Consider the following 27548-nt stretch of genomic DNA (forward strand, 5'->3'; position numbering starts at 1 on the left):
GACCTACACGGTCCTCGTCACCTCGGGTTAAAAAAGTCCATGGTGTTCTTCTCTTCGCGTGATACACTCGAGAGAGTTCACCTGACCCTCTCTGCGTTTTGCGAACCCTAATTAGTGTAGCTCTCAATGACCCACATCAGAATTTCAGGTCCTCGATTGCTCTTGTGATCCCCTCTCCCCATTTCTGTGGATTCTTACCGCTCTTTTGTCGGGCATCTGGCAATGCAAGATTCCGTGAAGGCCCACCTGGCCCTTGCCCTCGTGCAGCTCAGCTATGGCGGCTACCATGTCATCAGCAAACTTGCCCTCTCTGTTGGCATCAATCAGCTCGTTTTCTGCATCTTCCGAGACCTCATTGCCCTGGCTGTCCTCGCTCCCTTGGCATACTTTAAAGAAAGGTAAGCACTTTACTTCTCATCATACAGCCCAATTATGGCCTTAACCCTCTGTAAAGGAACACTCAATAATCTTCTACTCATGATTGGTTTAATGGGTTTGATCAAGTTTAATCCCTGCTGTATGATGTTGGGGTTATGATAGGTTTAATGGGTTTGATAGAGTTAATCCTTTCTGTACGATTGATGGTTTCCTCTCAAAATTTAGCCCTTGTATGACATATCCATTAATCATTAATCTCATGGCTATCAAATCAATTCCCTGTGTATGACTCATGGGGTTCAATATTCATGTAGTAGGATGACTGTATCGTAGTCTCGTAGAAGAGTGGTGCAATGCAGAGGGTTAAATTGCTTCAACCCCTAGAGCCATTCTGACCTTCCTGACAGTGGTTCAATCAAGGTGATGTGCGTCTTGGCCCACCCTTGATAGATATAGGGTTTAATTTGTTTACTCCCCTACGAATGAGTAGCTATGCCCATTTCACAGGTAGGATGGCCTTGGTCTGGTAGACAAACCTTTTGATTTGGCGAAATGCACATGGTTGTGGATGGTGAGATGTATGCCACAGCTGATCATGTGCCAATAAGCTGCCTTGCAGGACCACATGTGAGCTTTTTGGCACATGTTTAACGGCCAATTTGGACATTTTTGTGTGTGCAACTCATTCATGAATGTTTTGTTCTTGCTTGCAGGAGGATTCGCCCACCATTGACACGTCAAGTTCTGTTTTCATTTATTTTCTTAGGTTTCACTGGGTGGGTACACGGTTTTTTCTGATCATAGGTGTGCTTTCTCTATAGACTTGTCATGAAGCTTTTAATGAACCTTTGAATTTGCTTAGGATTTTTGCAAACCAGCTGCTTTTTCTGATCGGGCTCAACCTCACTTCTCCAGCTTACGCTGCAGCACTGCAGCCAGGAATCCCTGTCTTCACATTCTTACTGGCTGTCTGTATGGGGTTAGTATATTTAGCGTCCTTATTAAACTGACTAATGTTTTTGCAAATTTCCCAAGGACATGTTCTTGGCATGCTTGTGTTGTGAAACAAAGGCCTTTGGTTTGATCAAACAGTACCGAGCATGTTGACTGGAATGGGTGGTCTGGCATGGCAAAGATCGGGGGTACTGTCGTGTGTATCTTTGGGGCAATCTTGATGTCAATATACAAGGGCCCAGTAATATGGGGTGATGGCTTTCTCGATATGCACATGCAAGGTGCTGTTTTTGGCAAGCCTTCACCAGAGCCAGTAGGCTGGCTTGCTGAGGGGTTGCTGGACCTTGGGTTAGACACGTGGCACATTGGTGTCGTATGTCTGATAGGCAATTGCATCTGTATGGCCTTATACATTGCATTTCAGGTTAGTGCATTTAATAGTGTAACCCTATTGCATTTTATGTGACAATGAAGGCCTTGTCACAAGAAGAATCAAGACACATGTCTATGTGAAGGGTTTTAATTTTCAGTTTGTGTATATGCAGGCACCCTTGCTGGCAAGATACCCGGCAGGTCTGTCTGTGACGGCTTACTCTTATTTGTTTGGTGCAGCATTCATGTCTGTATCCGGATTCTTTGGTGCAAGTGACTGGACTGATTGGGTTTTGACTCGATCCGAGTTTTTCTCAGTTCTTTATGCTGTATGTATGCCTTCAATGCTTTGTCTTCTAGTTTTTGAGATATTTGATTTTGCATGTTGCTCAAAGTATGTTACCTTGGATTGCATCCAAACTTGGCATAATATCACAGGGCTTTGTAGCTTCGGCTCTCAATTATGGGCTTCTGACGTGGTCCAACAAGGTTTTGGGACCTGCTCTAGTGGCCCTATACATGCCTCTTCAGCCACTGTTCTCTTCGGTTCTTGCTCGTATTTTTCTCAAAAGTTCTCTTTACCTGGGAAGGTATGTGTGTCTTGCACTTTCTCGAATGCCAATGATCATAATGTTGTTACCTTTGCTCTTTACCTTTGCAAAAGTCATAGAAAAACTCAGCATGGTGGTCTACATGTGAAGATGTTGAACTTCAAGACATTGTTTTTAATTTTAGACTATGGCAAAAAGTCAAACCCTTGCCTTGGAACAAGAAGCAGTATGGGTTGTATTCAAACACTTGGCTGCTAATAGGCTCAAGTTGCTGAATACTACTTGAAATGCAGAGATTATTATTTTTCTGGCACCTATCAACAGCTTTCTTTGTGGATCCATAAGTGGGGTCCAGACACACAGAAATTTATCTTGGAGATTGATTTGGGTTATCGACTGTACAATGTCGCCAACCTAAAGTTAGCTGTGATCATGGAAAAAAAAGTATTAGTCAAAGAACATAGAATGTCTGGGCAACGTTGTTATCTCCTGGGTGAATATCTTTCTGGGCTTAATCATCTCAGTTTGTATCTACCCAGTGTGAAATTTGTAATATTGCTCACCTAGGATGGGAGCTCTCCATATTATCGAAGAATGTTCTGGATAAGTAGACACCAGGTAGAAGGTCGGGACTTGGGATGCTCGAGGTTGGGGACGTCAGGGCCTCAGAACGGATCCAGCCCTCTCTATTGCCCCCCCCCTCCCAACCCGTGCTTGTGTGGGGGTTGAGGATCATTTGTGTGGATGGAAACCTCTGAAGTGAACAGGTGTACACCAAAAAAATATGTACGAGAGGTCTAAGAAGGGTCTCGCTAGATTACCTTTCAGAGTGCTGCCGGCCTCTCTGTGAAACGATGAAGCGTGAGTAATTACATGTCCAAGCATCTCTGATCCTCATACCGAATGATTCGGGAGAGGGGGCGAAATCCGTCTGGGAAAAGACAATGGAAGCTTGCTTGGATCTCATAGTAGCCTGAGCATCTAACCAGGTAGTGCTTCTCGTCCTCAACCTCCGCAATGGTGCATACTCTACACGCACATTCCCTCAATTGTGTGGCGAGTTGCTATCCGCATGGCATGTGTAACTAGGCTTGTGAATCTTGGAGCTTACTTAGCTATTAAGTACAATCAAACCATAGCAAAAACATGTGCCAATTAAATACTGTGGGCTCCACAATCCAGTCGATGCACTGCTGGAGAGTCCTCCCAAAAAAGCAATTGGTAGAAGGGTCTTGAATAGCACGCAAAGCATTGCAGTAGTCCTTGGGCCTCTACCAACCGGGTAGGATCCCTCCGGCAAACCAAGCCAAGATGCTAATTTTGTAAGAAAGGGACCGTGCCGCCAGATCCTAAGAAAGGCCTCCCGACGCTTCCTCATGCTGTTTGAGTTGCCGTGAAGCTGCCCCCATTGACCGCAGAGTATGAATGAGGTCGAGCCAGATGCTCCGGATAGACTTCGCTGGCGGTAATGTAAAATACAACACAAACAACAGCAAGGACAATGTGGCACTTTAATGTTCAAGAAAGCCACAATTCATCATCATACGGGTACTACGCACTTCAGGTGTGCAAATCGGGATTTATAGTTTACATAGACATGAAAACCCCTTTTGCTCCCTCTTCATCGACAAGAACCAGTCCCAGTGCTCTTGGTTCCTGTTGAACTTCCTCCTCATATAGGATGGCCTATAACAGCCTTGCTAGCTTGTAACCTACCTTCTCCAATCCTCATAATGTGTCTGCTCCCCCTACTTGCTGATGGTTCTCACTAGGGCCCAAAGGTGTCAACAACCACAACCCTCGGAGCCTCAATTTGTAGAGTCTTGATTTCAGCCTACTGCTATGGAGGACAAAACCCACCAGCCTGGCAATCTAGCTCCAGCGGATTGGCAGAAGGCTTTGTAGCAGATGCAGCAACAGTTTCAACAACAACTTCAAGAGTCCATGGCCACATTGGCTTCTCAGATCCAACAATCGCCATTCTCATACCAGTTCTGTACCAGCAGTTGACATTACACCATCAATACTAGACAATATGAAGACAACATTCCCCTTGAGGTGGAAGGTGATGATCTTAAGACTCTTTATCGTCTTTTGCAAGCTAGTAAAACAAAGAAATTGGAAGTTAAACCCCCGGAGTCCTATGGAGGACAACACAATAAGCGTACACCTGAACAATGGCTTTACAAACTTCGCCTGTATTTTGACTCAATGGTTCTTATCGATGCGAAGAAGATTACATTTGCTGCAGCCTTACTTAAGGATACTGCATTACTTTGGTGGCAACGGCGACAACATGTTGGAAAAATGGTTACGACGTGGGAAAAATTTGAGCGGGTCGTTCGTAAGCATTTCATTCCTGCCAATACGGATTTTCAAGCCTGAACTCGTTTACGCCACTTAGAACAAACTGGTTCTTTGGCTTCTTATATCTCGCAGGTTGCCAACGGACGAGCTTCATGCCTTCATTGAAGGTTTAAACCCCACACTTCGTACCGATGTGCAAAAGTACAACCCTGTCGACCTTGCTAGTGCTATTCATTATGCTGAGCGTGTAGCGGATCTGAATCCGAAAGGTTATTATGGCAATGGTTCACGTATGGCTCGTGAAGGTTCTCAACAATCCTCATCGGCGGACAACTTTCAATTCCGACCCAACTCCCCTTGGCAACATTCGCAGCAACCTTGCCGACAAGAAGGGTCATCTTTTAATCATTCTCAACGTCAGCAGTTCCTTCAACCAGTGCATCTGATTGTGGACGGGACTTTGGACGTGACCAATCTCGCACTCCTCGTCCTGCAATAGCCTCACCTCCTCAAAACCGTAATGTGGAATCTTCAACTTCAGAAGACTGCTCTGATAATTCAACTTCAGAAGACTGTGACTTGATCTCTTTTCATTACCCTTAATTATTCTTAATTACTCTTAATCATTGAAGGGACACCAGTGAAGGGTCACAACCTGTCACATGGGTCATCACCAAAGGACACATCTCTTCAAAGAGACACATCTATTGATCAAAGGACACATCTCTACGTTCAAAGGACATAACTATTCATTCAAGAGTCACACTCTTTCATCAGGGATGTGCCTCTTCGTTTGTACCTCTTCAGGCCCTTTTTAACAAGGCCTTGTGTCTCAATGCAAACAACACAACTTTTCGCTCTTTGCCTCATGTTTACTCAAGTATTTAAGCATTAAGATATTTTAATCATGTTTAATTGAGCTAAAAGCTTAACATTGGTCCTAGCCGGTCTCCTATCACTACCAGCCCATAGAAAGTTCCGGATCAAACGCTGGACTTGACCAATACATGCCTGGGAGAAAGACCAACAGGAGGTAATGCACCACATGGTGGCAAGAAGAATCTGGGTTGCTACCATTACCCAACTAGCTTGGGAAAGCCTGGCTGAACTCCGGTATAACAGCATTCTTCCGAATGCACAGAAGAAGGGGGGCGAGCTGCTCTTCAGGGGAGATGTCGATGCCAACCTGGCATCCCAGATAGCGAATTGGGTTCCCCTGTGAGACCCATTGAAAGCCTCAATTGGATGCCAAGTCGGGGCAGGCAATGAGCCAACCCAAAATCCACACGATTTGTGCCAGTTGATCTGCTGCATGCGCGGAAGCCTTGCTCTACTGATCCACAACCCTAAGCCTGATTAAGAACAAGATGTTGATTTAACCATAGTTAAGACAGTGGAGAGAGAAGAAGAGAGAGATTGGTGTTAGGGTTTTTCTTGTATTTAATATGGTACAAAAAGGTTGCTTCATGAATGTACATGGCTTAGGCCTTTGGTCAGCCTCGAAGGGGTTGACCTCTGGCCTTGCATAATCTTCAGACTTCTACTAACTTTGGTGAATGCAAATATGATGAATGAACTGATTGCTATGCTGAATTAAGAATGATGCTTATATATATGTTGAGAGGGGCTGGTCGGCCAGCTGATGTGGCTGTTGGCCTGCTGCTGGACACTAAATAGGCATTAAAAGTGCCAAAATTGCCGCGCTTACTGCCATTAAATGCTGCGTATTATTACTGCTGTCCCATATGACTGCTGGCCATTGCCTAAAGCTGCCGGCTGGCTGTCTAGGTCTCCCATGGGCTGCTGACTGCAGGCTGAGTTCCCTGATGGCTGCCAACAGGGTTCCCAAACCCTCTTCATGATGCTTATGATGATGATGGTAATGGTGATGCTGATGATGATGATGATGTTGATGTTGCTACCGAGGCTACTTCAGTTGAGACTGATGTTGACAATGTTGATGATGACATCGATGATGTCCTACATGCTGTCCTAACTGACGTACTAATCAAGTATTAATACTGTTCATGTTGAGGATTAGCCATGGCACGGGCATGCACGTGACATCCCATCTACTAAACTTGATGGCTGTCAACAGGGTTCCCAAACCCTCTTCGTGATGCTTATGATGGTGATGGTGATGGTGATGCTGATGCTGATGTTGCTACCGATGCTACTTTAGTTGAGACTGATGTTGACAATGTTGATGATGACATTGATGATGTTCTACATGCTGTCCTAACTGATGGACTAATCAAGGATTAATACTGTTCATGTTGAGGATTAGCCATGGCATGGGCGTGCATGTGACATACCCTCCTACTAAACTTGATGACCGGGTGCACACTCTGTCATCCTTCCTTCCTAGACTTCTGACCTTAAACTTCCATTTTTGACTTTGATATTTTTGTTTGAACACCTGCTACTCTTGATCTCCCCTTCCAAGTCTTGCTGCTTGTTGCCAGGCCTCTGGAACTGATTTGAGAGCTTAATGATGTACTAGTTATGTGTACATACCCTCAGGGAATGCTTCCTTTGGCTTCGCTTGTTGTAGACTACTCTGTCTGCTACCTTGCTGCATTCTTTTGTTGGAACTGTGCACCTTTCTTGGGACTTATGCTTAGTGGGTTGAGCCTGAATGCTCTGATACCAATGTTGCATGCACGGAAGCCTTGCTGTATTGATCCATAGCCCTAAGCTTGATTAAGAACAAGATGCTGATTTAAACATAATTAAGACAGAGGAGAGAAGAAGAAGAGAGAAAGTTTGGTGTTAGGGTTTTTCTTATATTTAATATGGTACAAAAAGGTTGCTTAATGAATGTACATGGCTTAGGCCCTTGGTCAGCCCCAAAGGGGTTGATCTCTGGCCCTACATAATCTTCTAATGACTTTGGTGAATGCTAATATGATGAATGAACTGATTGCTATACTGAATTATGAATGATGCTTATATATATGTTGAGAGGGGCTAGTCGGCTAGTTGATGTGGCTGTCAGCCTGCTGTGCTGCTGGACACTAAATAGGCATTAAAAATGCCAAAATTGCTGGGCTTATTGCCATTAAATGCTGCGTATTATTACTGCTGTCCCATATGACTGCTGGCCATTGCCTATAGCGTCGGCTGGCTGTCTAGGTCCCCCATGGGTTGCTGGCTTGCAGGCTGAGTCTCTTGATGGCTGTCGACAGGGTTCCCAAACCCTCTTCATGATGCTTATGATGATGATGGTAATGGTGATACTGATGATGATGTCGATGTTGCTACTGATGCTGATGTTGATGCTGATGCTACTTTATATGAGATTGATGTTGACAATATTGATGATGTAACTATTTGGCCCTCCTAGCTCTATTTCACATGATGAAACCCGTGCCTGGACACCAAACAGGTGGAAGAAGACATGGGGACAGGGTCCATAAGGCTTGATTAGGAAAAAGCACCATTCTTGGTCAAAAAGCAAGAAAAAACAAAAAGTCAAACAAGGTTGACTGTGAGCCAAGGGCACCATTGGAAAGAGGAGACTGAGCCAAACCAAAAAGCTAAAAGCCGCTTTTTCACAAAGTAGCAAAAAGCAAGGCCTTGAAGCTAGAAAAGCAAAGAACTTTTGACTAAAGTATTTTGTTATTAAAAAGACCAAAAGCAAAGCAAAAGCATCACTTTTTGACAAAAAGCAAGGCTTCCCCAAGTATAAAAGAAGCATGAGCCTTTCTTGAGCATCGAGTTGAAGAAGAACCACTTCATCGTGTTGCCATCTTTGTTGAAGCGTGGAGATCATCTTCTCCATCATCATCTACTTGATCATGAACCAAATCATGGAGTTTCTCATCACTATCTGTTGATATCAGAGTGCCTTCATCGACTGTAGTACCACGTCATCATTTGTCCGTACGACTTTACGGATCCGTATAACTGTACAGAGCTGTACGAACATGTCGGATTGAAAATTTCAAAAACCGTAAAAATTTTAGAAACCCTAAAAACTGCTTCAAAAACTGCTTTTTGAAGGTTTTAATCGCTAAAAAACCATTAAAATAGGAATAGGTTTTATATTAGTTTTCTTGCCAGAAAGAGCGTTTCCATGGTTTTCTTCATTGATGAGGCTATAGGAGTTATGGAAATTACTCATGGGATGAGCGAGTGATTCTTGGATTTGGACCTGGACCTGGACCTGGATCTGGACTTGGACTTGAATCAGGATCTGGGTCTGGATTTGGGCTTGGGCTTGGACTTGGATTTGGATTCATTGGATTTGGATTTGGATTCATTTTACTTGGATTCATTGGATTTGGTTTTGAATATTGAACTTGGTACTAGCCCGGTGAGAGATACTTGTGGGTCATCCTCGTGGTATGCTCGGCATCGGAGATCTTGTGCCTCGACATCAACATCGACTTGGATATCCTACATCGGCATATCTATTTGTTTTGTATTCATTGATTGTATTGATCCTGACCAGCGTGCCCGTGGATTGCTCCTGAAATAAATTCTTGAAAAGGGGGCGGGGCCTGTTCCCCACTCAGTGTGGTGTATTGTGCAAGATCCCTATTCCCTTCTCTCTCTCTCTTTCTCCCCTCTCTCTATATCTTTATCTCTTGGGCACGTGGTTGAGTTTGTCACTACACGCCCCGCTGGGCTTACAGTGGTATCAGAGCAGGATTTCTCTTGAAGAACTTTCTTGGGGTGACAGAGCTATGTCGAGAGCAGAGGGAGACCAAGGGCCTAATGAAGGGAACAATTATGAGGCCGATCCAGGACTTCAAGATGGGAACCAGGGTCATCGATTGCTCATAAGACCGCGGCCATGTCATCAAAAGAGTACCATGATTTTCAGCAATTCAGATGTTTGCTCCAAGATGAGGAATCCTTAGCTTGGAGAACCAAGAGGGAGCATGACAAAAGAAGGGCTCAAATGTTTGAAGATTTCATCAAGGATCGAGCCACTGAAACGAAGGAGCGACTATGAGGACACTTTTGTACCGACAGCTAGGATGACCACGATTCAGACAGTTCTTGCCCTTGCCTCTTCTCAGCAGTGGCTGGTGTATGAGATGGATGTGAAATCTGCGTTCTTGAATGGTGACTTGCAGGAGGAGATGTATGTTGAGCAACCTCCAGTCTTTGAGGTTCCGGGATCAAAAGGTATGGTTTACCGATTACGGAAGGTCTTGTATAGTCTTAAACTGTCATGTGCATCATAGATGCCATGGACATTCTCAGGGCTAGATCCAGAAGAGGCAGCCAGATAAAGAGTAGAACCGAGATGAAGGAGTACAGAGCACTTGTGGTGGCAGAGTAGACTGGCATGGAGAACAAGCTGAAGATCAGAAGTGTGTCGGCTGCTGCAGGACATTGGTGCTGGCTGCATAGAAAGGACTGTCGGCTGCTCTGGAGGTGGTCGGCTGAACCAGCATCAGGCGCATCAAGATCAAGGCATCAGGAGCATCAAGATCAAGGAGGACCACCGAGTCGGCTGAATTAATAAGCATTTAATGCATTAATACTGGCCGACCAGCAGTCGGCCAGTTTACCCTTTGTCCAAGGGACCTATAAAAAGGCCCAAGTACTCATTGTTTTAGGCATTATCTCCCACTAGGGGATTGGATCATTAGAGGTCCCATAGGGGACAGATTTTAGGGTTAACCACCTTTTTATGAAGGCAGCCAAGGGCTGCAAGATATGTACCCTTTTTGTACCATAGTATATACTGAAATTCCAGCACTTCTCACTCTCTCTCTCTACTCTCTCTCTACCTGCGTTTTTGCATCAGATGGTGCGTTTTTGCATCAGAAGGTTTCCAAGAGTGTTTAGGGCTGAAAGAAGACTACCCAGAGCTTCCGCACGTTACATGTTTTCCAAGAGTGTTTAGGGCTGAAAGAAGACTCCCAGAGCTTCCGCGTGTTACATTGGTATCAGAGCATCAGGCTCAGCAAAGCTAAACACTGATTCAATCCCAGATGATGGTGTGCAGGTCCAAGGTACAGGAAAGTACACAGATTCAAAGCCCAAGGCAAGAACACAGATCGGCAAGAACTCCCAGGAGGTTTGTTGGAGGTGTTCCACAGTGCCAGATGGGGATGGCAGTTCCATGAGCCAAATAGGTTCTCAGGTAACGGTCCCAAGGGAGGTTGATCCTCCAAGGGTGATGTGAGAGTGCCAGACTCAGTTCCAGGAATGAAGACCAAGATGGTGTTCAGAGCCAGGGCAGGAATGGATTGTGGACTAGAGGAAGACCAGATGCATAGATCTTCATCAGAGACAGAGTGGTTTGGAGAACAGACCGGATTTTCAGAGAAAAAGGTTTGCCAGGGATGGAAGATGACAGAGGGACTTCGGGACAGGATTGGGATGATGACAGTCATCCAAGAGTAGGTTGGATTCCCGTCATCAAGTTTAGCAGAGGGGGATGTCATGTGCATCATAGATGCCATGGACATTGTCACCAGCCTGGACATTTCCCTGTATGAAAGGGGTCTGGTGGACTCCGGAATGCCTAAATATTTGGAAAAGTACAAGCTTTGGGAATGGGGGATTATCCTAGAATACAAAGGACCACACTCCTAAAATTTAGGAGAGTTGCTATTTTTGGCCCAACTCCGATGGAAATTCTGTTCGCGTCATTACATCTGGAATTAAGCAGATACCAAGAGTTGACAAAGTGCCTATGACAGAATGTCTACCGGTTGGGATATTTTTAGAGATAAAGTTTATGGAAGGACCCATCTCTTAGATTGGGACATGTGGCAAGAAAGTGGATCAAAGTGAGACAAGTGGCCTGACACTTGTTAGAAAATGGATCAAAGTGAGACAAGTGGCCTCACACTTGTCACTTCAGCTATTGTGTGGCTCTCCACTTGTCATTGTAGCCTTCTCTTGCCATTTAGCTCATGGGAGGCCCAAATCTATAAATTGGAGCCCTCTCTCTTCATTAATAGAGGCTCTCTTGCTGCACACTAGCCTCTACCACCGTTGAAGGCTTCCCTAATGATGGCTACTCTCTTTCTCTCTCTCTTGAAGGCTGCCCATGAAGAATACCGGCAGTTGGGGACTGTTTTGGAGGCTTCCATCGCGAAGAAATACTGAAGGCAAGGGTATTCAATCATTTATTATGATTTCTAGCCATTGTATGTGTTGTACCAGCCTCTGTACTTGCTGTACTTGCTGTACCAGCCACCGTACCGACTGTACCAGCCTCTGTACTTGCTGTACCAGCCTCTGTACTTGCTGTACCTGCTGTACCAGCCACCGTACCGGCTGTACCAGCCACTATACTTGCTGTACCAGCTTCTGTACTTGCTGTACCAGCTGTACCAGCCACCGTACCGGCTGTACCAGCCATTGTACCTGCTGTACCGGCTGAATGGAGAGTTGTACTTGCTGTACTAGCTCTATTGCATGAAGACCCGTGGTTTTTTGGGAAGAATCAGTACCCACACGGAGGTATATGGATAATATTGTTGGCTCGGCATTTCTACAGCCTATGTTCCGGCTTGGTTGCCTCGTGTTGGGCTGTGTTATGGCATTTGTATTTGGATAATCCGGCATCTCCCGTGGGGAGAGTAAGGCCCTCAAAGCTTGTACATGATATTATTCTCCTTGGGTAATAAAATACTCCAAGGGGGGGGTCGGCCCATTCCGGCCTCTATGTGGTGTCACATGTGCAAGATCCATTTTCAGCATTTGTGGATGTTTTGTCCAGCTTTATATTTTATGCAAAGTGATGATGGATATGTGTTAAGGCTGTGGCCATGTTTAAATGTTTTAATATGCATTGATGGTATCAACAAGTGTGTCAAAGGCCCTAGTCCCCCGGGCACCGCCGCTGCGAGTTACATTGGTATCAGAGCATAGGCTTTCTTGGAAGCGGAGGCTTCCTTCTATCAATAAGGAAGAGAAAAGATCTCGAGTGGGGACCACACTTACCATCATCGCTATTAAGCATGGCCAGCTGCTTCATAGCTTATGAAGCAAGAGCATGAGCAGTAGACAGCTTGTTGATCTAAGGATTTATGAATTCACAGAATTTTATCGTGGAAGTGTGAAGTTGGCTTTATGTGCACACGTTTAGCACTCTTTCCATATGGATATTGTGGATTATATTATCAAGCTTACAGGCAAGCTATATGGAGATATATGTCAGGATATCTTAAGGATATGGTGACGAGATATTTCTTTTGGCTTCATGACCAACCTGGCAAAGAAAAGCTAAGTATACTTTGAGTTTGCAAAGTTGGTGCTTTGGCTATTTACTATGAAGTGTTAATGTTCACTAACCCTTGTATAGCTATGCAAGGAGAAAGGTGTTGTTGTTTGCCTTGAGATGGTTTCAGGGAAACATTGTTTATGGCTCCCTTTAATGGGATGAATTCTTTTCATGGCTCCCTTTATTGGGACGGAATATATCTATGGAGATTTCTTTCTTGGACGAGATTTATATAGATATTGGGCTTAAAAGGCAATTTCTATGGACGAATCTGTCCGAGTTTATAGAGAAGAAATCTTTGGTTATCTCATGGATATGATGCTTTTATGGATAAAGTCCACCTCTACTCCAAGGTGTGTGGTTAGCACGGAGTATGTGGTAAGAGTTTTGGTATACAAGGATTATGGTATACAGGTGTATGGATTCCTGGACTTCTTTTCTAGGAATTTGGATCCATCCTCAGGTTTATAGATTATGTTTATGGCTCCCTTTTACTGGGATGGATTATTCTTTTTGGCTCCCTTTATTTGGGATGCATTGGACTTATGGAACTCATGATTCACATACCCTGTGTAGTGTTCTCTTGTCCTACGTGCTCTCTTGAAGATTGTTTCTACCATGTGAGGGTGGAACAATAGAGAGCAGATGGAAGGGAACATGGGCACTTCAAAGGGTAGTGACAAGCACAACATACCCTGTGTAGTGTTCTCTTGTCCTACGTGCTCTCTTGAAGATTGTTTCTACCATGTGTGGGTGGAACAATAGAGAGCAGATGGAAGGGAACATGGGCACTTGAGAGGGTAGTGTGAGTTGGTGGCCGAAATGCCTATAAACTATGTGTAGCAGAAATGCGTATGGAACACCAGGTTATCTATGCCTGCGAGTGATTGTTTTCAGGACTCCTTGTTTAGCCGCCCTGTGTAGTATTTCTCTTGACCTAAGTGCTCTTCAAGATGTTGCTACCTTGCTTGGTAGAACATAGAGCCAATGGTAGAGAATATGGGCACTGAAGTCGGGCCGGGCGTCAAGGCAGCTCCTTGGTGATCTACATGGATTATGATATCTGGACTTATGGGACTGTTTTGTCTCGCCCATTTACTTGGGACATGGATTATGATATCTGGACTTATGGGACTGTTTTGTCTCGCCCATTTACTTGGGACATGGATTATGATATCTAGATTTATGGGACTGATTTGTCTCGCCCATTTATCTTGGGACATGATTATGATATTTGGACTTATGGGACTGTTTTTGTCTCGCCCATTTATCATGGGACATGATTTTGATATTGGTATTATGGAGACTTATTTAGTCTCGCCCATTTCTTTGGGACATGGATTCTTCAGTTATATTGGATTTTTGAGACTGTCTCGTCTCGCCCAATCGATGGGACATGATTATATCTTGAATATATGGCTTGAAGCTTAAAGTTGCGGACAACTTTTAAGAAGTTGGGGAGGATGTCACCAGCCTGGACATTTCCCTGTATGAAAGGGGTCTGGTGGACTCTGGAATGCCTAAATATTTGGAAAAGTACAAGCTTTGGGAATGGGGGATTATCCTAGAATACAAAGGACCACACTCCTAAAATTTAGGAGAGTTGCTATTTTTGGCCCAACTCCGATGGAAATTCTGTTCGCGTCATTACATCTGGAATTAAGCAGATACCAAGAGTTGACAAAGTGCCTATGACAGAATGTCTACCGGTTGGGATATTTTTAGAGATAAAGTTTATGGAAGGACCCATCTCTTAGATTGGGACATGTGGCAAGAAAGTGGATCAAAGTGAGACAAGTGGCCTGACACTTGTTAGAAAATGGATCAAAGTGAGACAAGTGGCCTCACACTTGTCACTTCAGCTATTGTGTGGCTCTCCACTTGTCATTGTAGCCTTCTCTTGCCATTTTAGCTCATGGGAGGCCCAAATCTATAAATTGGAGCCCTCTCTCTTCATTAATAGAGGCTCTCTTGCTGCACACTAGCCTCTACCACCGTTGAAGGCTTCCCTAATGATGGCTACTCTCTTTCTCTCTCTCTTGAAGGCTGCCCATGAAGAATACCGGCAGTTGGGGACTGTTTTGGAGGCTTCCATCGCGAAGAAATACTGAAGGCAAGGGTATTCAATCATTTATTATGATTTCTAGCCATTGTATGTGTTGTACCAGCCTCTGTACTTGCTGTACTTGCTGTACCAGCCACCGTACCGGCTGTACCAGCCTCTGTACTTGCTGTACCAGCCTCTGTACTTGCTGTACCTGCTGTACCAGCCACCGTACCGGCTGTACCAGCCACTATACTTGCTGTACCAGCTTCTGTACTTGCTGTACCAGCTGTACCAGCCACCGTACCGGCTGTACCAGCCATTGTACCTGCTGTACCGGCTGAATGGAGAGTTGTACTTGCTGTACTAGCTCTATTGCATGAAGACCCGTGGTTTTTTGGGAAGAATCAGTACCCACACGGAGGTATATGGATAATATTGTTGGCTCGGCATTTCTACAGCCTATGTTCCGGCTTGGTTGCCTCGTGTTGGGCTGTGTTATGGCATTTGTATTTGGATAATCCGGCATCTCCCGTGGGGAGAGTAAGGCCCTCAAAGCTTGTACATGATATTATTCTCCTTGGGTAATAAAATACTCCAAGGGGGGGGTCGGCCCATTCCGGCCTCTATGTGGTGTCACATGTGCAAGATCCATTTTCAGCATTTGTGGATGTTTTGTCCAGCTTTATATTTTATGCAAAGTGATGATGGATATGTGTTAAGGCTGTGGCCATGTTTAAATGTTTTAATATGCATTGATGGTATCAACAAGTGTGTCAAAGGCCCTAGTCCCCCGGGCACCGCCGCTGCGAGTTACAGACATTCTCAGGGCTAGATCCAGAAGAGGCAGCCAGATAAAGAGTAGAACCGAGATGAAGGAGTACAGAGCACTTGTGGCAGAGTAGACTGGCATGGAGAACAAGCTGAAGATCAGAAGTGTGTCGGCTGCTGCAGGACATTGGTGCTGGCTGCATAGAAAGGACTGTCGGCCGCTCTGGAGGTGGTCGGCTGAACCAGCATCAGGCGCATCAAGATCAAGGCATCAGGAGCATCAAGATCAAGGAGGACCACCGAGTCGGCTGAATTAATAAGCATTTAATGCATTAATACTGGCCGACCAGCAGTCGGCCAGTTTACCCTTTGTCCAAGGGACCTATAAAAAGGCCCAAGTACTCATTGTTTTAGGCATTCTCTCCCACTAGGGGATTGGATCATTAGAGGTCCCATAGGGGACAGATTTTAGGGTTAACCACCTTTTTATGAAGGCAGCCAAGGGCTGCAAGATATGTACCCTTTTTGTACCATAGTATATACTGAAATTCCAGCACTTCTCACTCTCTCTCTCTACTCTCTCTCTACCTGCGTTTTTGCATCAGATGGTGCGTTTTTGCATCAGAAGGTTTCCAAGAGTGTTTAGGGCTGAAAGAAGACTACCCAGAGCTTCCGCACGTTACATGTTTTCCAAGAGTGTTTAGGGCTGAAAGAAGACTCCCAGAGCTTCCGCGTGTTACATAAACAGGCTCCCAGGGCTTGTAACCAGACGATTGATTCTTTCTTTCTGAGAAAGGGTTTCTAGAGATCAGTTGTAGATCCAAACTTGTATCTCTTTTGAGATCGCGGTATGGTCACATTGATTATCCTCTATGTGGATGATGTTATTCTCAGTGGCGGTCATGTGGAGCACATAGCTGTTATGAAGGCTGCCTTGTTACAGGAGTTTGAGATGACGGATTTAGGCTAACTTCATTTCTTTTTAGGATTGGAGATTTGGCAGACCTAGAGGGGGTTCTTTGTTTCTCTCAGAGCAGCGGTATGTTCATGAGTTGCTGGAGGCCTTTGGAATGAAGAACTGCAAGCCTATTTCATCTCCGATGGACCCAAATACCAAACTTATTGTACATGATCCTTGTGAGCAGGTTGATGCCTCCTTGTATTGGAAGCTTGTTGGTTCATTGATTTGGTTGCTGAACACCAAATTGGACTTGAGTTTTCCATTGGGGCTCTTGAGCTCATTTTTGCAAACACCTTTGAAGACTCATTGGGACGCAGGATTGCCGATCAAGTGTAAGAACACTCCCCGAAGTCGAATGTCGTGTATCCAGCTTGGAGAAGGTATGAAAAACCTTATAACCAACCAAGATCAAATCTTGTAGATAAACAATCCTGGGAGAAGCAAACTGCTCCTCACTAGAACCCTCAAAAGAAAGAGTCAATTTGCTCCAACTCTGTACCAAGAGTAGCCAAATGCTGTACAAAAGCATGGTTGGCATCGCAAGATGTAAAGACTTTGTAGAAAAGATGGAGTCCAACTGCTCAAACTCTGTACCATGAGTTGCCCAATGCTGTACATAAGTACACGCCACTGAGGTGGGCATCGCAAGATGAAAGGACTCCACATCCTCCTCTAAAAAGAACGCAGGAGGGAGAGGAGGGAGCATCCAACACTGAAGATCACTGGCACTTTGATACCATGATAGAATGTGCAGCGGAAGAAGGGAAAGTGGAAACACAGGAGAGAGAATGAGAGAGAGAGATGGAGAGGAAACACAGGTGAGAACCTGCTCTCAATATCATCATCCAAAGAAATACATGTCCTGAGCAAGAAGGGAGAAAACCTCGTATGCAAGGGACTGCAGCAAACAATGTTAAGCAAGCAGTGAAGAATGAGGGAGGCAAGCCAGCTATATATATGCCCATATGAAGGCAGTCGACTTGGGAATAAATCCTCCACGACTGGGAAAAATACCCAAGACTCCATAAAATGGGGAATAATATGGGAAAACATATGTGAAGGGTGACTAGCCCCTCAAGCTAACATGGTCAGTCCTAGAGGCTAAAATAGGACACCAAACAGGAAGCTAGCAAGGGATGATATCTAACACCCCCTCTCAGCACCGGATGCTAAGTGAACTCCAAGAAGCTAGAGATACCGTCCTCGATCAAAGATGAAAGACTGCAGAAACAGGTACCAAGAAAGCTCAACAAGTAATCTCCTCAGCAACTTGGCTACAAAAGCAACAGAACAAGCTGCCAAGTACACCGCTCCTCTGGAAGAAAGCAACCATGTAGGCTACGATGTGTTGCTCCAAATAATGGTTCCAAACCCAAGTGTAAGAACACTCCCCAAAGTCCAATGTCGTGTATCCAGCCTGGAGAAAGTATGAAAAACCTCATAACCAACCAAGATCAAATCCTGTAGATAAACAATCCTGGGAGAAGCAAACTGCTCCTCACTGGAACCCTCAAAAGAAATAGAGTCAATTTGCTTCAACTCTGTACCAAGAGTAGCCAAATGCTTTACAAAAGCATCCTCTGAAAAGGTTGGCATCGCAAGATGTAAAGACTCTTTAGAAAAGATGGAGTCCATCTGCTCAAACTCCGTACCATGAGTTGCCCAATGCTGTACATAAGTACACGAACGCCACTGAGGTGGGCATCGCAAGATGAAAGGACTCCACATCCCCCTCTAAAAAAAATGTCGCCGGATTGGTACAAGCCCAACCTGATTCGGATCCAAATCCAAAAAACTCTAGAAGTACCACTGTGCCCCAGGCACGGTTAGCAACAAAAGATCCAAAGCATCCCACTGGGTCCAAAAAACCATTTTCCAAAACAACAAACCTGCAGAACTGGCAGGGGGAGGGGCATCCTCATAAGCATCACAAAGAGAGGCAGAGGTAGACTCCTCACAATGAGGAAGGGAAGCAGGAATATAAACTGCAGTGGTAACAAAGTCCTCGAAAGCATCACTCAGAGCAGAAGAGTGTTTCGTAAGTAGAATCAGATCCCAAGAATCAGCAACAAATAAATGATCCATGTGAAAGGATCACACCTCACAGGCAAAACACCCTTCTTGTTCTGCAAACACTGCAAAGAACACAGGCTCGGACAAAATAAACTCTGCTCAGGATCTCTGAAAAGATCACTGCTCTTCTCCAAAATCTGTAAACTTCTGTCACAGAAGAAAGTCTCCACAGAAACAAAACAGCTCTGAAACTGATCCTCAAGTGAAGTAGCTAGAGATGGCTGCCCTCAGAGTGTAGAAAACTCCCTTGGGAAGCAAAACGCAGCCAAAACACTGCTGTCTAGCAAAAAACAGCGCTCCACTGCCAACAGAAGGCAAGGAACATGAAGAAACCGGGAAACCGTGTAAGCGAGGAACAAAACATAGGTATAGATGCTCCAAAATCAGCAAAACGTTGACTGAAATCAGAATTTCAGTAACCTCCTCAAGTACCAAACTGCCTCCAAAGCCACAATCCAAACAAAACACCCCCTCTGCAAGTGATTTGTGTCCATTGGAGAAGAAAACGCAGCCAAACAAGGGCTACAAACTTGAAAATTCAGGCCAACCAGTGTCCACACCTCCAATGAGGAAAAACGCTGAAGAGAAGGTACCTTCGGGTCCAACAGATGAAGCCTAAGTGAAGGTAGAGCTACCAGCAAGATCTATTTAGAAAAACGCAGCAACCATGGCTGCAAATCTGTAAACTCCGAGGTATTCGGAGCAATAGAAAGGGCTGAATTTGGAAACGTAGAAGAAATAGGGTACCACCAATCCTCAGATCAGCAAACAGCATCAGAAAGCCTGTAGGAGAAGAAAACGCAGCACATCCATGTCCTCCACTTCAATACCCAAAGCAGCTGCCATCTGTGTGGATTTAGTGAGAGCTTCTCCGTGAGCCACCAATGGGCAGCAGTGCCTTTCATGAACATGCTTACATGCCGGATCATGGATTTTTGAGTGAAATCCTCATCACTGAAAGCAATATCAAACTGGGCAATAAAAGCAAGTGCCTTTGATGCATCATATTCCCCATGATATGTGTCAAACTTCACAGATTTGTCTCCGGCTTTGAAGTCATGAGACTTTGATGCATGTGTGCGCATCTCAACATGTTTTCCCCCATGTTTGTCCATTGGGACAGCCCCTCTGACTAGCATCATTTTTGGACCAAAAGGTGATGCATAAGGCATAGATACATGTGCCCTGTAAGCATGAGGCATGGTTGGCCCCTCAACATGCATTGATACATTTTCAGCCATAACTTCTCCCTCACGAGCACACTCGAAGGCATGAGTGGCATGAGAGATACGCGGAATACCTGCACCAACAGAAAATTGCAGCCCATGTTGCATGTGTTGTGCATGCACATTTTCAGCCGGCAATGGCATTTGACATACATTTTGACCACTGCCATAAACATTGTATCCTTCACGGGTTACATAAGGTATTCCTGCATGGTGTGAAGTCACTGATTGTTCCTCTCCCATACCTCTTAGACATAAGTTCTTGTTCGGGCACTTGTGGGGATTCCAAGACATGTGGGATGGTTTCCTTTTCTGCATAGGCATCCTCGGTACGAGCCAAGTATGCACGTGCTGCATCCCTCGGTTGCATGTGCAACTCTTGAGCAATCATTGCCATTGCATGATCCATATAAGATTCAGCTTTCTTGGCCTTCAAACGGTCATGTAACAATGGATCCTCATGGCGATACAGATTCAATTCTTCTTTTTGTGCATGGAGAAGAGTCTGCATACGAGTAAGTTCAGCCCTCAAGACTATAGACTCTTCTTCCTGCATCTTCTCTTTGCCACGGGACGGTTATCCCACATATTCATGTTCCCTATTGTGCAGCACATGAGTTTGCTCATCCTGTAAAGCATTGGAAGTATGCATTTCATTGTCCCTGTCTCTTGTGTTAGCATCTCCAACATTCATTGTATGGCTGTCCATAATGTTCTAAGTGTAGAGATAGCTAGTGTTTACGGTGATCGTCTCTCACGATAGAAGTGAAAGAGAACTGTATGCTCTGATACCAATGTAACTTGGTGGAACACAATGCTAATCAATACACTTAAATACACTAAGATTTGATGGACACTTGCTCAAAATACAAGAAGTAAATTGCTGAATTGACAAGAGACACACAATGAGCCGGAACGGCCGACCCCTCCCTCAAATAAAGTATATTGATCTTGGGAGAATCAAGTACATAGTGTCATGGGCATTTCTGACGAGATTTCCATACCAATGCGTATGAATACAGTATTGCAAACAAGTGGTTGTCGATGTAGACTTGCAACCACACTACCCTCTCAAGTGCCCATGCTCCCTACCATCTGCTCTCTATTGTTCCACCAACACATGGTAGCAACAATCTGCAAGAGAGCACGTAGGACAAGAGAACACTACACAGGGTATGTGATCTTGTAATCCGGTTTCTCCCTCCTGCTACTTGCTCCCATATTTAAGCATAAAAGCTTACCAATAGCAAGTAGAGTCGATGGCAGCGGAAGTCTTCACGATGGAAGTCCTTGGAGTGTTGAGATCTTTGATTTGTCGCCTTTCTTCGCGACAAAGTCTTCAAGAGGATAAAGGGAACCTTGGGAAAGCTTCCCCTATGGTTCAACTTAAAAAAGGAAGGTTGAAAATAGGGTTTTCAGCAAAAAGACTAGAAATTACAACAAAAATGAGAGCTGTTTTGCTGAATTTCAGTCATTGGGAGTGAGTAGGAGAGTGATTAGCATTTGGAAACACTCTTGGAAGCTTGGAAAACACCCTAGCAAGTTGGTTATGGCTATGGAGAGCTTGGAAATGGAGAGAAATGGTGAAAAAACATAGTTTTCAGCCTCCAAAAATTTTCATGAAGAGAAAACACGAATTTTCTCTTAATAAGTAAGTGAATTGGGGTCCAATCAGGTGAAGGGACATGGGGAGATGCCCATTTATGAGTAAAAGGGGAGGATCAGGTCCTGGACATTGAGTCTTGTCCGCCTCGGGACTTCAGTGAGTGTGAACTTGGAAGCGGTCATAATTTATAAGTGACTTTTGGGTGCCCAAACTTTAATGAAGTGGAAACACACTCACTTATAAATATTGACCAAGTCCTAAGGGCTATTTGAGCCTAGATTGGGTAATACTTACCACCTGTTCACATGCCCCACAACCATGTCAGCAGATAGTTTCACACGCACGGTTCACGGGCGGGCGTCCCCTTACCCGGAACTACACATTGGTCAAGCAAGCATGAAAACAGCATGCAATTTCAATTGCAAGCAAGCACATAAAGATGCTATGCAATGCAGCATTGGTATGGATAATCCCCGTTCATGAGACTATACCAAAATAGACGTGCTCCAAGCAAGTACACGAGGTACCAGACCCAATGGAACACCAATCCACCAAGCATTTCCGGGCATGTACACGGAGGCACAAGTCCCAACAGAAAGCCAAGTCTACAGTATCACATCAGTGGCATCAATCCCCGGCATAAACAACTGCCATGGACACCAGTCCAATGTACATACATGATAAGAAAGCATGGGTGGACCAATTGGGTGGCCAAATGGTGACAAATACTATGTCGGCCAGCAATAGATGCTCAAACATGTAAAAGGCACCTCATTAAATGCAGTTTTCCTCAAGTCATGAGCAGGGCAACAGCCTTTGAGCAAACCGACTAGCATATGGTGGGCATTGTATAAGCGATGGGCTGCCTAGAGAATAAATCATCTCATTATCTCTGTAACTGCTGAAGTCCAAGGGCTAGAGACAAGCCAAGAAGGGGCCAAGCAAGGTGGAAAGTGTAGATCAAGGAACTATCTTGAAGCCTTTTATAGAAACAAGGCATTACAAAATGAAAAACACACATAGGATTATTGTATTAAATTTTGGGGGACGTCCCGGGCATAGAACCTAGGACACACACATAAGCATAAAATAAAGATTTATGTTGGAAGTTTTAAAAACTTCCCGGGCATATGTTTTCGGCCAACAAGTCCATGCGACTGCTTCTTCCATGGCGAGTAGGAACTTCAATTTGATGTAAGAGGCTTCAATTTGGAAAAGCCCCAAATTTTGGATATTGTTGTGGCCTTAATTTGATGTAGAGGACTCAATTTTTGAAAAGCCCCAAAAATTTGTGTATGCATAAGCTCTAATTTGATGAATTTTATCAGATTTTTGAAAAGCCCTAATTTTTGTTGATAAGGTTTTGTAGGTATAGGTGGCTGCTGTGGATGTTGACGGTGGCGTCGTGCTGATGGCATGCTGAGGTGGGGTGCTGACGTGGATCTGCAGGTATAGGTGGAGCAGATGCGCGAAGATGATGTCAATGGGAGGGCAGCGCAAAGCGGCGCACAGGTGGTGTCGTGCTGATGGTGTGTTGAGGCGGGGTGCTGACATGGATCTGCAGGTATAGGTGGAGCAGATGCATGAAGATGATGTCAATGGGAGGGCAGCGCAAAGCGGCACACAGGTGGCACTGGTCATACACAACAGTGCCGGGCGGAGAGTGCAGGGCAGCAAGTCGATGGCGGGCTGCAGATGCTGCAGAGACAGCTTAGGCCAGCGCAAAGGCAATGGTGGAGGTGGGACAATTGATAGACGCAGGAGCTGGATGGCGATGAGCAGGTCTGATGGAGAGGATTGTCGGTAGCAGGGTGGTAATGGGTTAGTGCATGCGGGTGCCTAGAACAAAGGGATCATTTATGGGAGGTCGTCAGTGGTGCATCAACAAACGACTAGCGGCAAGCTGAAACTCAAAAAAGCAGAGAAACCCTGAAGATGCTCTTATACCAATTGTTAGGTTAGGGTTAGGGTTTACATAGGTCCAAGCCTAAGCTCTGGGGGATCAAAGAGATCCATGGTGTGTGTGTGTGTGCCCGAGAGAGAGAGAGAGAGAGAGAGAGAGAGAGAGAGAGAGAGAGTTGCATGACTCAATGATGTGATTAGATTGATAGAAGTGATGTTCACTCACCAAGTACAATGCTTTTGTAGGCTTGCAGCCTTATCTTTTGACCCTTACAAATGTCACACACTTTAAAGTGTATGCCACATGGCACACTTATCTTATCCACTTATAAGAGTGTTCACACACTACTAGAACAGTAACCCTTTTAGGGGCGCAGTAAGCTGAAACTCAAAAAAGCAGAGAAACCCTAAACATACTATGAAAGCAATTGTTAGGTTAGGGTTAGGGTTAACCTAGTCTAAGCCTAAGCTATGGAGAGAAAGAAAGAGAGAAAGAAGCGTCTACTAAAGACCCAATGGGCCTATGAGACCAAAGTGATACAATAATGTCCATGGCATATCTCATCATGGAATGGAAAATAAAACAGAATGAAAACATAAATATAGCTGTGAGAGAGAGAGAGAGAGAGAGAGAGTTGTATTAACGTCTTCAAACGGCCAAAAATGACCTACAAGACCAAAAGGTTACATCATATCTATGAGGTACATCATCCTGGGTACAAAATAGTAATAAAGAAAGATAACAAAAATCTAGAACTATAAAATCTGATCTAGGTACATGAGCAAAGAGCTTTCATATCACCCTAATACAACCCTCAAGGGACGCTGTGACATGGTGCTCAAGGTGGTAAAACTGAGCTGGCACGAGAAGGTCCTGTGATGATGGGTGATGATGGCCCGGATCCTCCTCTGGTGGCGTGGCCGTGGGCGTCGGCCATGGGGTCTAGGGCGTTGAGCTCTGCATAACTCAGTGGCTCTGTCGAGTGTCACACCTCTCGGCTGAGCTCCTGCACTAGCCTGTGGTTCGGGTATGATGGGTGGATCGGCCCTCGGAGTGCTGGTATGAAATAAGTTGGTGAGAGCTCTCTGTGCTGGTCCTCAAGCAAGTACAGTTGATCTGGATCTCACTAAGTGTCACGATTGTGACTAACTCTCTTAATCTCTCCTTAATTACTCATTAATCTTTTATTCACTGAAAGGACACCTGTGAAGGGACACCCCTCTATCTAGCCCTTCGTGGTTGTATTTAGCCCATTGAAGCTGGTTTTTTGTTAACTAATAGAAGGATCTTTTGCCCGGGAAAAAAAAAAGGATATCATGTAAGTAGTGATGTGTGGCAAAGTGAGACCTATTAGGGACACTTGGCATCATGTTCGGCATATGGCATTTGTGGTGGCAGCATATGCTTCACCTTTGTAAAGGGGGGTCTCTCCTATAAAAAGGACCAATTTCCATAATGCAAATATGCTTTTCCACGATGCTTGTGTATCTCCCCTAATCCCCTCATTAATCCCCTTGTTAATTCTGCTGATTATCTTGCTGATCAACACCATTCTCTTTCTCTCTCTCTCTCTCTCTCTCTCTCTCTCCATCAGCTGTGCTCCTTGCTCACTCAGCTGGAAGCAACAGCCACCCTCTCTTATAAATAACTATGAAGCAGCCTTCTACTTCAGTAGTTGAGCAGCTTATTGAAGTCCATGTGTGCATCTGAAGGCTGGAATCAGCAGAAGGCAGCCAGCACTCGAGGAGCAGCAGCGATCTTCATCAACTTGGGCTCTTCTCCCTTATTGTTGATTGATTATGTTTTCCCAGACAGCATTGTACATATTTTATTTTATAATCAAGCTTCAGCTCTATGGAGTCGGGATTTACATCACAATTAGCATAAATACTTGTCTGTGATTGTGGTTGCGAACTCTCCTGCCGTTCATTCCTCTTTGTTAACATCTTCAGAGGACCAGTACTCTTACAGTAAGCTGCCAAATTCTGCTAGGATGATGTCGTGTGGAATTGAGAGTTTGCTTGGAGAACATCATGATCTGCAATCTTGCGATCTTGCCCCAATCCTCTCTCAAGATCAGGACTGCAAAAGCATATAGCTGCAGGATAAAACATTGAGCTAGTACTCTTTACTTGTGGGTCTTTCAATGAGCTTGGAAATATTGTCTTCCTAATTGTTCCAAAGAGCCAGAAAAAAGCAAGCCCAAGTGATAACAACTTTCATTAGATCCTCTGTATCAAGGTGGAAAAGTACGGTAAGGTACACATTCAGGTACGGGTTGAGATTTTGAGGTACGTTAAATACGTAAGGTCCGTAAAAACTTAAAAAAATATACTATATAGCTTACATATATATACAGAAAAATGAATGAAAAAACAATTCATTTCTGAACATTCAACTATGGGCGGTGAAAAATCGATAACTACGGGAGGATCTTGGGCCAAAGGTCAGTCGCGGGGGGGGGGGGGGGGGGCGGGGGACTTGCCACGTACGTTAAGGTACAGTACAATACAATACCGTACTGTACACACTAAAACGTGCCTTATAATAAGGTACATCGTACTTATGCAACCTTGCTCTTTATGCATGAAGGTTGTCCACAACTTTCACCCGGTTTTCTCTATACCTGCAAGTATGTTTTTGCATGAATTCCATTTTTTTGGGGGGAGAAAGAAAGATATATTAAGCGTCTACTGAAGACCCAATGGGCCTATGAGACCAAAGTGATACAATAATGTCCATGGCATATCTCATCATGGAATGGAAAATAAAACAGAAAGAAAACATAAACATAGCTATCTCACTGGGGTGATACAAAGCTGTCCATGGAAACTCATCATGGAATACTAAGAACATAGAAACATGAGAGCAACATCAGCTCCGAGTAGATGGTATACCACTCTCCAAAATATCAGGCATGGGGCTAATGAGTATGGCCGAGAGAGAGAGAGAGAGAGAGAGAGAGAGAGAGAGAGAGAGTCTGTGTAGGAAGCTAAAACCTGTGTGATATTTTGCAATTATATATGCAGTGTTCTTGGGGGTACTCTCATTATTGCTGGACTTTATTGCGTCACTTGGGGCCGAATGAAAGCTGAAGGACTCATGCCTACTAGTTCTCATCGCCGAAGCCCAAGGGCGCCCGAACCGGAGAATGGAGACTCAGATATAAATGTGAAAGATCCTTTGATTAAGGTGCCTTATCAAAGGAACCATGTGCATTTAGCAGGCTCTACAGTGCCCTTATCTAGAGCAAAAGCAGATAAGTTGTAGAAGTGTTTTGGTGGAGTCGGTTTTTGCAGTGAGAAAGGTTGGGGGAAGTGTGCGAGGGTGGAGGGTGCGGTGATGGTGTGTGTAGACTGCATATGGCTCCCATTTTGGAATGTGTAAGGGAAACCGTGCCATGATGTGGTTTTGGTTCTGCTAGCATGCTGTGGAATCAGTTGGTTAGCTGAGCTAATTTGAGGCCCTAATTGAGGAGGCAGAGTTCCAAATGCTAATGTGACCGTGTCCTGTATTACTGGTGTTTTTCTCCATTTGGTAGTTGAAGAGTTTTTCCACATTGGCTACTTGCTGAATATAGAGATTTAATGGATTTATGGTATGGCAGGAAGCTCTAGAGTCCACCTGTCGGGGGGTGACAAATGTATCCATTCATGATAATACAAGGTGTAGCTTTCTTTGGCAAGGCTATAGGTGTATATAGTGTTAAAACTCGCAAGTGGCTTATAAAATGACCCATTTAATCAACGAAATTCTTTTGCCCACGTGTTAATTTCTAGCTCGGACTTGCCAACCTGCTTTCAGGAAACAAGCATCTAGGCTCTCTACGCTGGCAAGGAGCAGGGAACAGACCGGGCTACTTTTTATGAATGAAGAGGATTGACTGGTTTCATGGAAAGACTGGTTTGACCTTCTTTCCGCTCTTGCGGGTGGTTGGACGGCATGCTACCATGGAATGTATGAATCTGCATTTGATCGGAGTTAGGAAGTGCAAGGTCTACTTGTGCACCATATCACATTAGTCATGCAATGTCTCAGCTGCGGATGCATGATGGGTTTTGGGCAGGGCAGGGAAGGGCATGGCAGGAGTACTTCATAGAAACACAGTTTATTAGAATTTTGGCACCCCTTTTCTGATACTTAATTATAGACTAAATAAAGAAAAAGTTGTGTATGCATGCCCTCGCGTGCACACACGCACA

The 27548-nt window shown here is 44.6% G+C and overlaps 1 protein-coding gene across 5 annotated transcripts; it reads left to right on the forward strand.

Annotated features, from left to right (window-relative positions):
* On the forward strand, positions 1-27548 carry LOC147611924 (WAT1-related protein At4g19185-like). Of its 5 annotated transcripts, XM_086783784.1 has the most exons (10): positions 2-398; positions 1092-1154; positions 1241-1357; positions 1471-1756; positions 1878-2033; positions 2143-2294; positions 26376-26538; positions 26954-27012; positions 27151-27239; positions 27283-27548. In XM_086783784.1, exons 1-9 carry the CDS (start codon positions 223-225, stop codon positions 27227-27229), a joined length of 1251 nt encoding a protein of 416 aa, XP_086639910.1. In that variant the 5' UTR covers positions 2-222; the 3' UTR covers positions 27230-27239; positions 27283-27548. The 5 variants fall into 5 exon arrangements, with proteins under 5 accessions (XP_086639913.1, XP_086639910.1, XP_086639909.1 ...); XM_086783787.1 differs by having other exon boundaries at positions 1-398; positions 1878-2037; positions 27151-27548; XM_086783783.1 differs by having other exon boundaries at positions 27151-27548.

This window comes from Cibotium barometz, chromosome 46 (assembly GCF_041138505.1).
Source record: "Cibotium barometz isolate CiBa-2024 chromosome 46, ASM4113850v1, whole genome shotgun sequence".
Taxonomy (NCBI): Eukaryota; Viridiplantae; Streptophyta; class Polypodiopsida; order Cyatheales; family Cibotiaceae; genus Cibotium; species Cibotium barometz.

Coding starts and splice junctions, on each gene's coding strand:
- LOC147611924 (XM_086783783.1), top strand. CDS start 223: ATGCAAGATTCCGTGAAGGCCCACCTGGCCCTTGCCCTCGTGCAGCTC. Junction 399..1,091: donor TTGGCATACTTTAAAGAAAG/GTAAGCACTTTA, acceptor TCTTGCTTGCAG/GAGGATTCGCCCACCATTGA. Junction 2,034..2,142: donor TTTTCTCAGTTCTTTATGCT/GTATGTATGCCT, acceptor ATAATATCACAG/GGCTTTGTAGCTTCGGCTCT.